Source organism: Tupaia chinensis, unplaced genomic scaffold (assembly GCF_000334495.1).
Source record: "Tupaia chinensis unplaced genomic scaffold, TupChi_1.0 Scaffold000383_1, whole genome shotgun sequence".
Lineage (NCBI taxonomy): Eukaryota > Metazoa > Chordata > Mammalia > Scandentia > Tupaiidae > Tupaia > Tupaia belangeri.
Genome location: NW_006159885.1, coordinates 1,688,146 through 1,704,734, shown reverse-complemented (window position 1 = coordinate 1,704,734; position 16,589 = coordinate 1,688,146). Strand labels below are relative to the sequence as shown.

Here is a 16,589-nt window from a genome sequence, read left to right as displayed (position 1 = left end):
TTTGTCTTTCTCTATCTCTTCATACGCCCTATTGCAAAAATCTTCCCCTCCCCCCCCAAAAAAAGAGAAGAAAATTTCATGTGATCTTTTTCCAAGTTTCTGTGTAATGTATTTTTGGGGTGAGGGGACAGCTGCTAAGCCATAAATAGATGCCAGAGATAAAATTTAATGCTAGTGTTTTGAGAATTTTTTAAATTATTTAATTTATTATTTTTTTTTATGTTTGCTCTAGAGCACTTACGTTTACCAGTGAGAGAGAAAAAGAGAAGGTGAGAAAGCAAGCCATCAGGTCCAGGACATAAACCATGGTTGGCCATGTGAGAATCCAGCATCTTGACTACCACTCCACCTGCTGGCCTTGAGTATTTTTTACTTCTGTATTCTGTTGTTTTAGTTGCTCTATTCTGTATCATTGTTGCCATTTAAAATAGTTGGGTTAGTCCTTTATGGACAAAAACTGTTGATAGCTTTCACAGCTATCTAAAATTAGCTGAGTAGTAACTGGCACTGGCCTAAGACCATAAGTATCAATATTTGTATAATTGCTGAGTAGAACAAAAAGCTGTCCAGACTTGCTTACCTATAATCCTAATGATAGTGACAACACAAGAATTTAGTAAACCTTTTTGTTTGAGCAAAATAATCTGAGTTGTGTTGAGATTATGGACCGAGCCTAGCTACTCAGCAGGCTAAGGGCAGGATTATGAATTTTAGGCTAGCCTGGGCAACTTAGTGAGACCCTGTCTACAAAAAAAAAGGGGGGGGGTTTCCTGGTGAGACTTAGAGGAGGATAAAAGACCAAATACTAGACAGCTGTACGAGGGCTATCTTGAATGGGAATGTCATCATGGAATTATCTTTAACTTCGGAATTTCTTTTAGAAGTGATGTGATACTGGCTGTGAAAATGCCGCATAGTCATCTAGGCACTCGAGTATGTAAATGGCTGAAGTCTGGACTTTGGGACCCAGTATAAGTGAAGTGGACGTGTAGCAGGCACTTAGTAATAGCAAACGAGTATAAGCAAGTTCACTACTCCAAGTGCTATGATAGAAGCAGTTTATCTAACTCCATGAATGAAAAGTGGTTTCATACACAAAGCTATCTTACCATCAACCAGTTTAGGGTACTCTCTTTGTTGAAAATTTCCTTTTTTAAATCATAGCCCTAAAATCCACCACCACACATTGTAGATGTTCTTAGGACTCTACTATATTTACATAGGGCAGAAGAAAAGATTATTGGACTGACTACTAGTCCTGTATGGGGCAACAAGATGACTCTTCCTTATTGAAGCCACATGTACACCAGAGAAACCCATAAGGCACAAAGGGGAGACTCTACCATAAGGTCAGTTAGAGCACACTGTACTGGCACAGTTCTCACAAGTGGACAGACAGACCTGAATCCAGTCTTGGAGTTAACAATTTGGACATTAGACGTGGTGTTAGAGACTAAATGTGATCCTTTGCATAAGATGATTCTTACGTTCTTTAAATGAGTACTCCTCCCATATCATGTTTTGTTCTCATTTTCATCCTTCTCCCAGTTACGTGGTGTCACGTCTTACTATGTCCAGAGAATCTGTGTAAAGGGTTCTACTTCTTTTAAAGTGTCATTCTGTCTTACAAACTACTACATTATGCCAGTTATTTCTCATTTTTAAGGGGAGAAATAATTTTTTAATTGTTAGAAATCCTTGGTTAAGAGGATACGTAGGGGCCCAGCAGTTAGCGTAATGGCTGTCGCTGGACGCCCATGTAGCCAACCGTGGTTTGAGTACCGGACCTAGTGGTTTAAACTCACACTGGGTACGTGGCATGTGTGCCCAAGATCCCAAGAGGAGAATGGAGGAGAAGGGATTGTGGCATGGCCATTCCCCCCCGGGGCGAGATTTCTCACTTTCTATCTCTCTCTCTCTGTCTGGTGAGTGCATGCGCCCTATAGCAAAAACCTCTCCGAAAAAAAAAAAAGAGGATACTTAGTTAGAACTGAAAAAGGTAGACTATGTTTGCACTTTGTGCCCTATCATTGCCTCTAGCCAGAGGTTTTACTCTTCCAAAGAAAATGGTAAAGGTTGAAAATAATTTTTTTTCATTCTTTATTTGCAGCAGTGTTGAATTTTAATTTCTCTTTCTGGAAAATGAGCTCTTAAATGGCATAGGTTTTCTTAGCAAAGCACCAATGTTTCCAGTACATATTTAAATATTGTGCTTTTCAAAATATTCCTTTTGGTAAACATGCCTATCATTCAGCTTCTTTCACCTGTCAGGGTCACTATTTTTTCTTTTGTCATCTTTTTTTTAAGGATTATTTTATTTAACTTTATCCATTTATTTTTAAAGATTTGACCCTGGGGTGGGAGGAGAAAGCTGCCAGGTTCTGGACTTGAACTGTGGTCAGCTGTGTGGGAATCCAGCATCCTTAACCATCATGCCATCTGCCAGCCCCTAAATACAGTTTTAGTTATCTTTCATACCTTTCTCATTGCTTTCTATTATTTATCCAAAATGAAATTCACTTAAATTTTACATTTTGCAGTGTACACAGTAGTTTCTCACTAATTTGAGGGAATTACTTTGTTTTGTTTTTAGATTCTCATTTCTCTCCCATGTTTATAAATTACCAATTTTATCCATTTGGTAAATTCACCAAACTGTTTCCCAAGTGTGTGGGAAATGAATCTCTTTAATCTTTTGATTGTTTCATTATACAAACAGTCGTGTATTTGTTGTTAATGGCAAATGTTACTTTAAAATTCATGGTCATTGTCTTTTATGGCAGAAAAGAGGGGATCTGATGATAAAAAAAGTAGTGTGAAGTCCAGTAGTCGAGAAAAACAGAGTGAAGACACAAACGTTGAATCGAAGGAAAGTGATGCCAAGAATGAGGTCAATGGGACCAGTGAAGACATTAAATCTGAAGGTGACACTCAGTCCAATTAAAACTGATCTGATAAGACCTCAGATCAGACAGAGGTAAGTGTATTGTTTCTCACTTTGATTAGGGCTTTTTGTTACTGTTTGACAGTGCAGCGTAAGTATGCACAGATGAAGATGGATCTAAGCCGAGTAAGAAGACATACAAAAGCATCTTCTGAAGGAAAAGACAGTGTAGTCCTGCAAAACATTTTGAGGTACATTGTTTTGTCTCAGCTATTTTGTAGCAGACTCGTGTCCCCGTTAGTGTGCCTCTTTGGAAATTACTGCCCACGTATGTAATGTAGTCGCCATTGAAAAGTTAATTATCCTTTTTTTTAGGGATTTTGCTGTCATTTCTTTTTTTTTTTTTTTTTTTTAAATAAAAGGTTGAACTGTTTTTATTTTTTCTTTTTGTATTAAGTCCATCTTGTGTTGGTACATTGGCAGAGACATAGCTTTAAAAACTTAAATATTTCTGAGGCACATGTTGGACTACGTTGTTTTAATTAAACTGCTAGTATTTCTTTGTCAAGGATGTTTCTAGTTTTTTGCTTTATTGCCTTGCATTCTAATGCAGTTTGTTCTGTAACTCGAGAGCCAGTAGCATTGGATTGATGGAAGTGTAGGGTTTATGAATTATTGCAGCTGACTACCATACCTCACACAGCGTTGGTGTTGTGAGCGGCCCATGAAAAGCCAAATTAAAAATCAAGGATTCAGTCAAACTAAGCAGGTACTCATGCCAGGTACTCCTTTCTCTACCCACATCCATGTTTGAATGCTATTGCCTGTGATCTTTACGCCTAACTGTTGTGTATTTTTTTTGTTCTCTACAAGAAGCACAGAGGGGTTTTTTCTGTATTGTGTGAAAACTTATAAATCAAATGTTAACAGAATGGAATTTTTTTTCAACTGTGTGTAGGGATGCAGTGGTGCCCAGAATTAGATATCTTTAACGAAATTTAAATACAATAAACACTTCATATTATTCGACTTGTTACATTAACTACAATTCTCAAGTCTTTAAGAGGTATGTGTTTAATATTTCCTACTGTGTAGGAGAATTTGCAGTCAGCCATAGGTATATAGGAATAGTCTGGCTGATACATATAATGCAGCAGTGAAAATAGCAAGGACAGACACCTTCAGTCTGTGAAATTCAGCCAACTGATGATGAACTGTGTAGAATGGGTTTTTAAAGAACTATTAAAAGTTAGGTTTTGTAAGTGTTCTTAAAACCTACAGACTGTTCATTCTTTGGGCTAGTGGCGTGGGGATGAAATATTCCTAATGAAAGGAAGTACCAATTGGTTGATTTGTTGATGGCATTCCTTTTTTAGGAACAATACACGATAATGTCTGTGTGAGCCAGTCACATGTAGGCAAGCACACACAGGCACATGGCTTTAAGAACTACACTGATGACTTGATTTTTTTTAAAAGAATACAAACACTCCATATACACGTTAATTATAATTAGAAGTTAGTTTCTGGGCCAACACTTAGTCATAAAAATTTGCCTTTTACATGTTTTTTAATTATCATTTTTCCCCAAATTTTGCATTGTAGGGCTACTGTTGGAAGATTTTTGGAGGAATACTGAAAACGGCAGAAAGTGAAGATCAACATTAAAATGAGGTGAAAGAAAGCTATAGTGGCATAGAAAAAGTATAAAAGTTCAGTTAGGTTTTTTTTTTAATTATTATTATTAAAGATTAATTCAGGACTGATGTGATCCACCAGATTTCAGAACATGTGTTAATAGCATATATGCCACTGAAAACTTAGGTTCTGTATCATATTTTTTCTTTAAGACTTTTTAAGAGATATTACCTAAACAAGTGGCTTGCTCAGTGTTTAATTGCAAGTTTTCATTCTTGGACTTTGAAAACAGAATTAAACGTTAGTATTTGTGTGAATCAGACAAAGTGGGATTCCATTTTTACAACTCTGCTCTACTTAGCCTTTGGATTTAGAAGTAAAAATAAAGTATCTCTGACTTTCTGTTACAAAGTTGATTGTCTCTGTCATTAAAAAGTTTTAGTATTAATCTTTTTCTAATAAAGTTATTGACTCTGAACTAGTCCCTTGTTTTAAATATAATAGGTACACTATTACTAGAGGTGTTGGTGTACAATTTTATCCATTTGTTCTGTTTAATACTATTTTTTATAGAATTTCCAATTTAATGTTTAATGGTGCTTCAATTTTGGGTGGTTATGAATAAATTTAAATTTTGCTTTTAATAGCAAAGATGTACAGTGAGCTAGAATATATTTTTACATTCCCAAGAGCTTTCTTTAGCAGTAGAAAATCCAAATACCCTTCTGACAAACACTGTCTTCCTCTGTGAGATACTGATGTAGAATAGCATTCAAAAAATTTTAACTAGTCTTTGGTCTTTGTTTTAAGTCCTGTAAGAAGATTTTCTCCAACTTAGTCTTGTCAGTTTCTAAATGTATTTATTTCTGTGTATGGGGTATAGATATATATATAAAATGATTTTTTTTAAGCAGGTGATGATTTTTATGTTATATACATAAAAAATAGGCCGCATGTTTCTATCTATAGCTTTGTCAACTGTATAAAAGTATTATCTCCAGTTATATACACACACATACACATTGTAATTTAGAATTTTCAAGTATTGCCATCAATTTATAGGTAAAGCAGCTGAATAAGTGGGCTAGCTGACATACTCGAGGTCCTGTGACTTCCTCTTGTAGGAGTGCTAGGACATGGAACCCAAGTTTTTCTTCATAGTCCAGTACCTCAACTGTAATGCCATTGTTTTCATTCTAATGGGCATAAAAGATCATTATAGAATTTCCTAAAATATTCTCCACCAAACTGAAAATGAATGAAGCTATCACTTTAGAAGCTCTTTATGAGAAAATGCTATGGGGACAGAACCCTCCTGGCTTTTCTAGAGGATGCTGGAGGTACAGCAATAGATAGTGGATTGCCTCTGAATTGGTGGGAAATGATTGGCGGGATTTACTAGAATAAAAAGTGAGAAAATCTAATAAAAAGCCCACTCCTAAGCACTGCTTTGTGTAGTTTGACAAGATTGTGGTTGTAGGAATAAAGGACTTAAAGTGATAGTTTCCTATATTTTGTTACTAAATATTTAAAAAGCTATTTAAAATATTGCTAAGGTATTAAGACTTGTTCTATCTTGCTTCCTCCAGAATTGGCAGCTTACTTAAATTATGTAGAGTAAATGAGCTCATATGCTCAAAGGTTTCCTTTATGGACACACTTATTTGTTGATAGAGAAGTTATCTAGGAATTGGGAGAAAGACATGACTCTTTAGGACATCTCTAACTATAGCCTGGCCTTAGTTATAGAGATCTAGAAATGATATTTTGTACCATTTACATCAAAATTGATCTGGCTCAGTAGGAAGTGATTATTGCCAGCCAATCTCACAATAATCCAATATGGCAGCCAGGTGCTAAATTTACAATAAATTTCGCTGAACTGAACAAAAAGCAGGTCAGTTGGTTAATGTGTATTTTCTTTTTGGAAAAGCCTGTAGGGGGAGCTGGCTTTAATTAATCAGAAGATGGCTTGATAAGATTGAAATTAGAGGAGAGGTTATATTTTTAAAATGTTTTGTTTGGGGAATTTTAAGACATACAAGAGTAGAACAGTGATTATCCTCAATTAATCACCAATGAGACTCATGGCTTTGTGTGCGCGTGCATATGTGTATATCTATCCCCTGCCCACTGTGGTTTTTAAGCAAGTCTTAGACACAACCAGTTAATCTAAATAATTCAGCATATCTTTCTCAATGACAAAGGCTCTTTGAATAATAATTGATAAATAGAAACAGGATAAACTTTTAACTGCCGTAGTTATCAAACAATAGTGCTGGGCCAATCATTCAGTTTCTATTATGTCTCTCAAGAGGACTGTAAATTTTGTTGCCCTAGTCTCCCTCCTTGCTGGAATGTAGAGATACAGACTATACACACACACACACACATACACACACATCATCTCCCTTTTTGTTAAAACTTGTTTTTTTCCTTCAAAGAGATCAAAGTGCATTATTTTTCAGTATTGGTTGAAATTCATTTCCTGCCTTTCTCATTTTTAGCTAATAATGACCTAGTCAAATTGCTCAGCTTCAATATTGACCTCCTCTTCTTAGAACATTACTCATATGTAGATGGTCTCTCTGGTTCCTTAAATATGCTTAGCATTGCAGAGGATGACCAGCATTATTTCCAAGGTCTGAGAACATTTGGACCACTTTTGGATTGAGCTCAAGCACCCTCTGACTCAAGTTTCTAGAAATGTAAAAATTGAAAACTTTATGGTGTAAGTTGTCAAGCTTGCATCCATTCTGTGTGTTTAAGAATGCATTGTGGATGAGCTGTGTCAGTATGTTTTTTACACATTATGTGCATGAAACAAACACTTGAAGTTATTGTATATGCATTCTACGGGATAGGACTTCATTCAGGGCTGGTTTTCAAATTTGAGACCTGGCTGATTTTTTTTTTAATTTGTTTCTGAAAAAACCCGAGGTGACTACCACTTTGAAATTTTGTATAACAGTTGTAATGTTTGCACATGGTTAAAGAAAAACAACAGAAGTGTTTGGTGATTTATGTCTCCCTTCTACTTCTGTCTCCCTGTCGTTCTTCCTCTCCAGGAGCTATTGCTGTTAACAATTATTCTTCCAAGTGTTTCCCTCCCCCCACCCTCCTGCCCCACTGGGCAGTGGGGCATAAGCATATATGTATAGGTCTTTTAAAAATATATGATATATACTCGTGTTTTGAATCTTGCTGTTTTCACTTAGTATACTTTAAAAACATTATTTAGAGACATAGAAGGCAGCACGTTTAAGTTGAACGCGTAGTTTTCAAAAGTACATTTTAAGTAAGCCAAAGCAGAGACGTAAATGTATTTTTTATTGTTGTATAAGAATTTTGTATTTTTTTTAAATACAGTTTAAAGAGTTTCACAGTTGATCTGTTTCTTCCCTTCAGCCATCCAGTTAGATCAGTTGTCAGTAGATTTAAGAATGTTTAGGAACAACACCTAAGAGGAACAATTGGGCATAACTGAGTGTGCCATAGCTCTTTCGTGGCCCTTTGCCCCTACATGCATACCCTAGAGAAACTGACACCTGTGCCAAGAGCTGGCTGTCAGAATATCCATCCTTTGTAATAGGATTAAAGAAGACGAAAAACCTGGGAAGACCCCAATGTTCATCAAAGCATGTTGGAGATATATATATATATTTATGTATATAGTGGTTTATTCCTACAATGGAATGCACAGAAGTAAAACTGAACTACAGCTCTACTTATGAAACATGGATGAATGTCAGTAATGTTCAAAAACAAGTCACAGAAGAATACATCTGCTATGTTTCCATGCCTGTGAAGGGCAAAAATGGGCTGTTAAAAACATGATAAAGAAAAACAAGGAAGTGATGTTAGTTGCTGTATTGGAGGGATGGAGGGAAAAGTGATTGTGGAGGGCCAAGAGGAAGGATCTTCAGAGGAACTGGTGATGCTCTATTCTTGAAGCTCGTTGGGCATTTTCTTTTTTTAAACTGTATGTTTATGTGCTTTTGTATGTGTGAAATTTCTTAATAAAATTTAAATTAAAGGAAATGGGAAAAGGTCTTGGTGTAGGTAGTGATTAATAACAGGTTTATGAACATAATTTATTTCATGAAGGTGACTCCCTCAATGAGTGGTAGATTTAAAAGGTGCTTCTTGAAGGCCAAATTTGGGTGTCAGTTGTAGTTCTTTAAAGGCTAGAAAAGGACATAAATGTGTGTTTTATTTGTGAGACCTTATTTTCATCTTGACACAGTTTTCATTTGGTATCAGCCAGGGAGCTGACACTTTTTGTTCTCCTGCCTAAGCAGCTTCCAAGGAACAGTTTTCTGATTTATTACATTCCAGGAAGGGAAGCTGCTGGGCCTAGCTCACTGTATGCCTTCTCCTTTCTCAAGTTTTGTGGTCTCTGCAAAGAGGCTGCTGTTCTTGGCCTCGTTCTGATTTTAGTAGGGGGTGTTATGGAGTATTAACTGTTTATAAAGGAAGAAAGGTGATAGAAACTTAAAATGCACCTGCAAGCGCATAGGCTCATCAATTTGTGGTGGCCTTCTCACCCTCCAACCCTGCTGACCTACTGAGACCTGGATCCCCTTGGTGTGAGCTCAGGATTTGACTGGAATTCTTCAGTGCATCCCTGAATGCACCTGTGCAAGGTGCTAGTCTGAGAACTTCAAATGCATCAGTGAATAAAACAGGCACCTCCCTCTTCTGTGGAATCTCTCCACATGGCAGTAGTGGCACAGCCAGGGCTATGAACTAGCACAGGGCTGCTTCCTTTGATTGGCAGGAATGGAAAGGGGCCACTGAACTCCACTGTCAGTGAGCATAGGTTGTGAGCAAATGAAGAACTATCATTCCAGATTTCATTTTAACCTAAATAATCTGAAATTCCTGTGGAATTGAATTGCTTTTTACTTGGGAATTCATTTTTATAAACAATGTGCGAGGTGAAATCTAATCAAAATTATTCTCGAAGCTCTTCATACTTAAGTATTTATCATGCTTTAGGGTGCAGGCTGTGTTCATTAGTAGAATGAGTGTTAAATTTGCTCATCAACGTGGCCCTCATTGATCTTAACTAGTAGCTGGTATTGCCTGTGTGGGTTCTGTTATCAGGATAGTGTAAATTTTTCTCCTGGCAGTAGTAGGGTTTTTCTTTTTTTCATCACAGAGTTTTATGTTACTGTATTCATTTTAAAAAACAACCAAGAATCTCATCTTTCCACAAATAGTGATTTCAGGTCATTAATATAACCAATCTTAAGTTTTCCTCAGTATTGTCAAACAGACTAGAAAGTGCCTTAGGGCAGTGTCATTTGGGAATTGACCTCATGGGTACTGAGCAGGTTGCAGATCAGATTTCCCATTCATCCATTACTTTCCATGAGAGAAATGGCCTGCACTCTGCTATTGCATCATTTAAACCTTTTCCTCTCTTGGACATGTGGGTAAAATAAGTGTTCAATGTAGTGCAGCTAGCTGTTGAGAAGTGGAGGGCACAGTCATTTCATGTGCTGGTGATACAAGCAAGAGGGTCTTCCCTGTAAGGATTCTGATGGGATTTTTTTACCTATTTGATAAGGATTTAGAGGTGGCTTTTTAGTATAGTAATGGATGTGTAAAGGTAAAGAGGGTCAAGCAGCTACCTGAATATTTTACAAAGGACAAGCAGATAGGTATTGGGGAAAAGTTACGAAGAGTGTTGACTGGGTAGTGTGGTAGGGCAGAGTCTGTTGAGATGTGACAGTCATCAACCCTTTTTTCCTTGAGTTCAGAGGACCAGCAGATGGCATAGTGGTTATGTCACTGGATTCCCACATCGTCAACAGTGGTTCGAGTTCTAGATCTGGTGACTTGAAACTCACGCAGGGTACATGTGCATGCATGCTCAAGATCACAGGAAGAGAATGAAAGAGGGGATTATAGTATGGCCATCCCCCTGGGAGGTGTTTTCTCACTTTTTCTCTCACTGTCTCTCTCTCCAGTGAACCTAAGACAAAAACTTTAAAAGTTCAGTAATCTGTAAGCTTATATGGTCTAAAAAAGAAACAAACGTGGAAGGTTGTTAGTCATATCTCGTGCCATTATTGGTAAGTTAGAAAGTGTGTGCATGTAAGAAATGATAGTAAGTTGCTTTTAAAGATGAGCTCTGTTCAATCCAGTGTTGTCGAGTGGGTCCTGGCTTTCCCTGCGTCATCTGCTCTCCATGCCTTTAGGAGTTCATGTGAAGAGACACCCTGGCTATTTGTCCTGACTCATCACAGTATGGCAGAGCCTCATCAGGATGGTGAGTGTTGGTATAGGTCCCATACCTTAGGATTTTTGTACAAATTAAATCGTTTATCTCATCTCAGGGAGGCAACTCCAAAATCTTCACAGAGCCGTCATCCCCAACCTCTGCCAGCCTAGTGCATGGGTACACACACACCTGGGTAGTACAGGCTGGATCCAGGAAGCAAACCCGGGATCTTCCCCTTAGGGTCCAGTTGCATTACTGCTGCTCCACCACCTGGCCTCTCCATTTTATCTATCTAGTTTTTGCTATACGGTGCGTGTGCTTGCTGGAGGGAGATGAGAGAAGGAAAGAAATCACCCCCTCAGGGGTAATAGCTATGGCATAATCCCTGTTTTGGATTTTTGGATGCGCCCGTACAGTTGCCACCATCGGGACTCATGATGCCATATGGGATCCAGCTGCCTTAACCTCTACACCATCTGCTGGCCCTGGCCTCTGTGGTTTTTATGACTTTTGTCAACATACTTTAAACTTATTTTTCTCCCAACCTAGAGAAATCAAAGATGCAGAAATGTAATTTTCTAAAGTTCAAACATGACTGATACATGCATCCAGACTTGATGTAAATAATGATTACAGTTTTTAAAGAATTACTTTATTTAACTTTATCCATTTATTTATTTTAATTTGACCAGAGAGGGACAGAGCGAGAGAGAAAGTGAGAAAGCAAATTGCCAGGTCCAGGCAGTGGGCCATGTGGGAGTCCAGCATCCTTAACCACCACACCACCTGCTGGCCCCTGTTAAAGATTATTTAATAAGTCATTTTTGCAGCATTACTATTATAACAGGACCTGTGTGTTAGAGATGATGTGTATTCTGTCAATTCAGAGCTTCCGTTTTTTGTTAAAGTGAGTTCTACCTCCTGAAAGTTCTGTAGTCTTCGAATGTCTTCGTCCTTAAGATGGAAAAGAAATTATACATTGGTTTATAAATAGTATGTGACATTATAAGATAAGCTTTTAATATTGGCTAGCATCTGAAGTTCTTGCCTGATCTCCTAAGATTTATGTATTTTATCTCTCTCTGTGGTAAACTATATTAGCATTTATACAAGGAGGGACTTTAGGCCAGGACATTTAAAAAAATAATCTGTGACTTAATGTATAAAGAATGTACAGCCTAGACATCCCTAATTCAAAACTTTTTAAAAATTATTTAATTCCATTTGTTGTTATTTTTTTAAATTTGACCAGACAGAGACAGAAAGGGAAAGTGAGAGAGCAAGCTGCCAGGTCCAGGACTCAAACGATGGTCGGCCATACAGGAATCCAGCGCTTTAACCACCATTCCACGTGCCAGTCCCCTTAATCCAAAACTGGAAATATTCCAAAGTCAAAGTTTTTTGAACATTGATTTGATACCGCAGTGAAAATTTCACACCTGGCCAAAAACACTGTAATATAAAAAATATAAAATTAACTTGAGGCTGTATCTATAAGGCTTATATGAAACAAGTTTTGTGTTTAAACATGACTTGCTTCTCATCCCCAGGATATCTCCTGTGTGTGCAAATACTTAAAAAATCCCAAAACACTAGAATCCCAAGCACTTCAGATAAGAGTACTCATCTTATGTACTGGCAGCTACTACACTAATATGAATTGCCAAGGGCCCAGGTGCAGTGGCTTAGGCTGCACTGGTTGAGGCCAAAAGGGCAACCTGGGTTTGGTTCCTGGCCCGATCTAAATGGTGCAATCTCATCTGTAGTCCTAGCTAGTTGGGATGCTGGGGCAGGAGAATTTGTGAGATGGCAAGAGACCCTATCAGAAATATCCCCCAAAATATTGCAAAAGGCATTTTGAAAGTTTGTAGATTTTGTGTCTTTTAAGAAATCATATCGAGAACATCTGTATTTGGATCTGGAAAATATGTAAAAGTGCAAAAGATTGCAAAAGTGAGCCTTTGTTAATTGATAAGGATGAGTTTATGTTTTCTGTCCAGAGGACTATGACTTGACCTTGTATTAACCAGGTTTTGCAGAGGTTGATAGAGCTGAAAGTCCTGAACTAAAGTCTTAGTTGTCATTTTGGGGTTTGTTTATTTTTAAGTTCTATGAGTCAAGTGCACCAGATTGAAATTAAGTTTTAAGATTGAAATTAATTTTTAAGTTCTATGAGTCAATGCACCAGATTGAAAATGACTGAGCTGTCTCTGGGAACGACAGGTGGCATGGTGGTTAAGGATGCTGGACTCCCACATGGCCCACTGCAATTTGAGTCCCAGACCTGGCGGCTTCCTTTCTCAGTTTCCTTCTCTCACATACTGTCCCTCTATAGTCAAATTAAAAATAAGTAAGTAAATTAAATAAATAAAATAATTCTTTTTAAAAATAATAAATATATTATTGAGCTATAAGTTTTATCCATAAATTACAGAAGTAACTATTTTGTATGTCCTTTTTCAGGAGGATGCTGTAAGGACCAACAAAATACATATCATTTAGCTTACTTACACAAAAGACACCATACTGATATCAAGGACAATAAAAAGACAAATTTTAAAAATAAAAATTCCAGTCTAGTTACTTTTTTAAGTGTCAGGTTACTACTAATCATTCAAATGTTCATGGGTCAGAACACTTGAGCGTAGACATAGCCTCTGTGCTGTCTGCCCACTACTGACACAGCTGTGACACAGCAGCCACAACTGCAACGCCTCTAGGGGCAGGTAAAATAATTATTTTTAAAAAGAAAGAAAAGGACTGAGCTCTTATGTTTGGTCATTCTGCAGCCAGAATTTCAAGGGTCCTGAGTTTTGTTTTCATATTAGGAATGCAGAAGTTAATGATTGGCTCCATGAAACATAATTTTACCCTCCAACATTCTGTCAGGAATTTATAAACTACCTTTCGGAGCAGTGTGTTTGGTAGCTTTCTCATCTTCTCCACTTGCTCTGGGTCAATTCCCAGTTCAGAGCAACTCAGTTTCAGTAGGTTTTGGTAACTCAGCTCTTGTCTATTCAGTTCAATTTCAATGAAGTCATTTTCTTTGGGGCTCTGAATTCTGATTTTAAGCACCAGCTCTAGACCACCTATAAATTCAAATGCATTTTGTAAGAGAACCGACACCCACTTTTTCAACATTATCAACTATTGAAGCATAGATAAATCCTGAAAATGGAATAATTACACATGGAGCTTTCCTAAGCATATATACACTTGGCGTCAGCTGAGTCGAGTCTTGGAGTTCTGGACAACCTCTGGAATGTATGCCCATTATAGCCACCACAGACAGCTTGCAGTTTGAAGCCAGCCAAGGTCTTAAAATGTGTAATGGATATTTAAATGCATCACTCTTGGGCAATACGTAGCAGTTGTCTTTACCTTGTGGGTTATTCTGAAAGCTCCAGGGAAATGCATAGCACTGGATCTGTTTCTAAAGATGCCATTTGCAGAACTGCAAAGCTGCTGTCTTTGTTCCACACTCCCTCCTACCCCCTGCACTCAGCAAGAGTGCAGCAAGAGGTATGCTCTGGGAAGTGGCAGGATTGACAGCAGCAATGGGTGTGAGTCAGCAGGAGCAGTATGAACTTAAGGACATCAAAAGAGGACTTTGGCTTCACAGCATGGCCTAGGGGCCAAGCCCTCACCTGGACCGTTGGCATCATCACTCGGCTCTGTGGACAAGCGTGGATTGGCACCTTTTTGTTTATGCTCACCTAGAAAGAAAAGGAGAGAGGCAAGCTGCTGCAGCGCCTCAGCATCTGGCCGCCTGCCAACTCTATTAACGGGTGACACTGATGCCCACCTCCACTTCCTGTCCCGCAGCTCATTCCTCTGTGCTTAAGGGAGAAGACAAGTCAGGAAAAGGGCAGTAATTACATCATTCCTCAAGAGTAATTTCCCTTAATCACCACCCAAATCTTGAAGAGCTGAGAGTATTTTCAAGTGGTGTGTAATCTGGGGAAGAAAAGTTTATAATCTGTGCGTAACTCAAATGTACCTAAATATTTTCGGCACAGGGTGCTTTGCACCGCCAGTTCTGAAGCAGAGTTGGACAGTTAGTGGGTATCTGTGTTCTTACAAAACGTGTTTGAATCTGTTGGTCTAGAGCCTAGTGCTTAAAATCAGAATTCAGAGCCCCAAAGACAATGGCTTTGTTGAAATTGAACTGAACAGATAAGGGCAGTTAGAAGGACCCCTTTACACCTTTCACCCAGAGGGAAGGAATGTGGCTTTGCACATGCCAGGCCTCTTACACAGATTTTCTCTCTTACCCCTGGGACTGTTGAAGGCCTGCTGTGCACCAGGCACTGGGGAAATAACTGAAAACCCTGAAGAGGTCTCTGTCCTAGAGTCTACAAGCCAGCAGCATAGGAGACATGTCAGTAAGTGGGAAATTAAGCTGTGGCAGGTTGGTGAGGTTCATGCTACTGTGAAAACGAGGGGTCCATGAAGGTTTTCTCTGAAGGCCGGACTTTGGAGCTGACACCTGAAGGATGAATAGGCGTGTGAAGATCCAGAGGACAGAGAGGGTCAAGAGCTTGACTGGGGCAGGTGAAGATGGAGGGAAAGCAACACTTGGGAAGAAAGAAAACTTCAACATGGCAAGGCAGAGAGCATGGAGGGACAGTGAGGAGACTGCAGGGCTAGGTGATGTGATCAGGGATGTGGCCTTGCTGTGCAGCGGGCAGCCCCCATCCCAGGAGATGAGATGTTTGAGGTGTAAAACACTGTTTTCAAAGACAGGAAAGAATGTTTTCATGCTGATTGCATGTCGAGCTAATGGTTTGGAAATACTGGTGAAGTAAAGCAATTAAAGCTTCATCTGTTTTTGCCTTTTTTTTTTTTTTTTTAATTAATTATTTGTATCAAAGTTTGACCAGAGAGGAATAGAGTGAGAGACCACGAGAGGGTTGGAAAGTGAGAAAGCAAACCACCAGGTCCAGTACTTGAACTGTGGTCAGCCATGTGGGGATCCAGCCCCCTTTACCACCATGCCACCTGCCGGCCCCTCATCTGTTTTTGCTCTTTAAAGTGTGACTCCTGGCCCAGTCGTGGTAGCACTTGCTGGTCACTGATGTTATGCAGTAGGCTGAGGCCACCTGGGAGGCCCAGGTTTGCTGCCCAGCTCACTCAAAAACAGTGTGGTGGTGTGTGCCTGCAGCCTTGGCTACTCAGGCCAAGGCGGGGTGTCTATCAAAAAGAGTGTCTACTAGAAAATTTTCAATTGCTTAAGTGGCTTGCATTGTATTTCTATGGAACAGTGCTGGTCTGTGAAAAGGTTTGTTCTTGGGGCCAGCAGTTAGCATAATAGCTATGTTGCGGAACTCCCATGTAGCCGACCATAGTTCAAATCCCAGACCCGGTGGCTTAAACTCACGCCGGGCGCGTGTGTGTGTGCCCAAGATCCCGAGAGGAGAATGGAGAAGGGATTGCAGCGTGGCCATCCCCCCTGGGGGGTGATTTCTCGCTTTCTATCTCTGTCTGTCTCTGTCTTTCTGGCGAGCGCACGCGCCCTATAGCAAAAACCCCTCCAAAAAATCATTTAAAAAAAAAAAGGTTTGTTCTTTATCCAGAATATACCTTCATCAGTCTTCATCAGGGAGCTATCAAAATAAGCCTTGCATTTTGGAGTAGGAAGAATAAAAACTCTAACTGTTCTCAAGATCTTATGGGTTTGAACATATTTTCATTTTCAAACAAAATTTAAGCTGAGCTGAAAGGTAACTTGGTGAGTGAGTGTCAGGATCTGGATGTGACCAGGGCCATCTGCATAATTAGTTGAGTTGAGAATGAAGACTCAGGTGGGAGACCCTCCCATTCCCCCAAGCCCAC

At 39.0% G+C, this 16,589-nt stretch overlaps 2 protein-coding genes and 1 non-coding gene across 9 annotated transcripts in view; 1 reads left to right on the top strand and 2 right to left on the bottom strand.

The window, feature by feature from the left end:
• LUC7L3 (LUC7 like 3 pre-mRNA splicing factor) overlaps positions 1-4,917 on the top strand; it is a 29,464-nt gene extending 24,547 nt beyond the window's left edge. For 3 of the 7 annotated variants that reach the window (XM_014589820.2, XM_027773864.1, XM_027773863.1), the window contains 2 exons: positions 2,784-2,924; positions 3,030-4,917. In XM_014589820.2, the coding sequence (XP_014445306.1) occupies positions 2,784-2,924; positions 3,030-3,220 (332 nt within the window). In that variant the 3' untranslated portion in view covers positions 3,221-4,917. Of the gene's footprint in view, positions 1-2,783; positions 2,978-3,029 lie in introns of all 7 variants that reach the window. The other 4 variants (XM_027773862.1, XM_006153613.2, XM_006153614.2 and 1 more) reach the window with 4 other exon arrangements.
• Positions 4,918-11,513: 6,596 nt separating this feature from the next.
• Positions 11,514-14,850, bottom strand: ANKRD40CL (ANKRD40 C-terminal like). The gene is made up of 2 exons (XM_027773861.1): positions 13,659-14,850; positions 11,514-11,708 (listed from the first exon to the last, which is right to left on the bottom strand). The coding sequence occupies exons 1-2, from the start codon at positions 13,893-13,895 to the stop codon at positions 11,565-11,567; spliced, it is 381 nt and encodes a 126-aa protein (XP_027629662.1). The 5' UTR covers positions 13,896-14,850; the 3' UTR covers positions 11,514-11,564.
• Positions 13,346-13,481, bottom strand: LOC114008761 (small nucleolar RNA SNORA17). The gene has a single exon (XR_003550261.1). It is a non-coding gene; the product is annotated as a small nucleolar RNA SNORA17 (small nucleolar RNA).
• Positions 14,851-16,589: the final 1,739 nt, after the last annotated feature.

What these genes read in the sequence shown, in the direction of transcription:
- ANKRD40CL (XM_027773861.1), bottom strand. Translation starts at nt 13,895, where the DNA reads ATGTTGAAAAAGTGGGTGTCGGTTCTCTTACAAAATGCATTTGAATTT. An exon ending in CAAACACACTGCTCCGAAAG is followed by an intron (nt 11,709 to 13,658) that starts GTAGTTTATAAA and finishes TTCCATCTTAAG; the next exon opens with GACGAAGACATTCGAAGACT.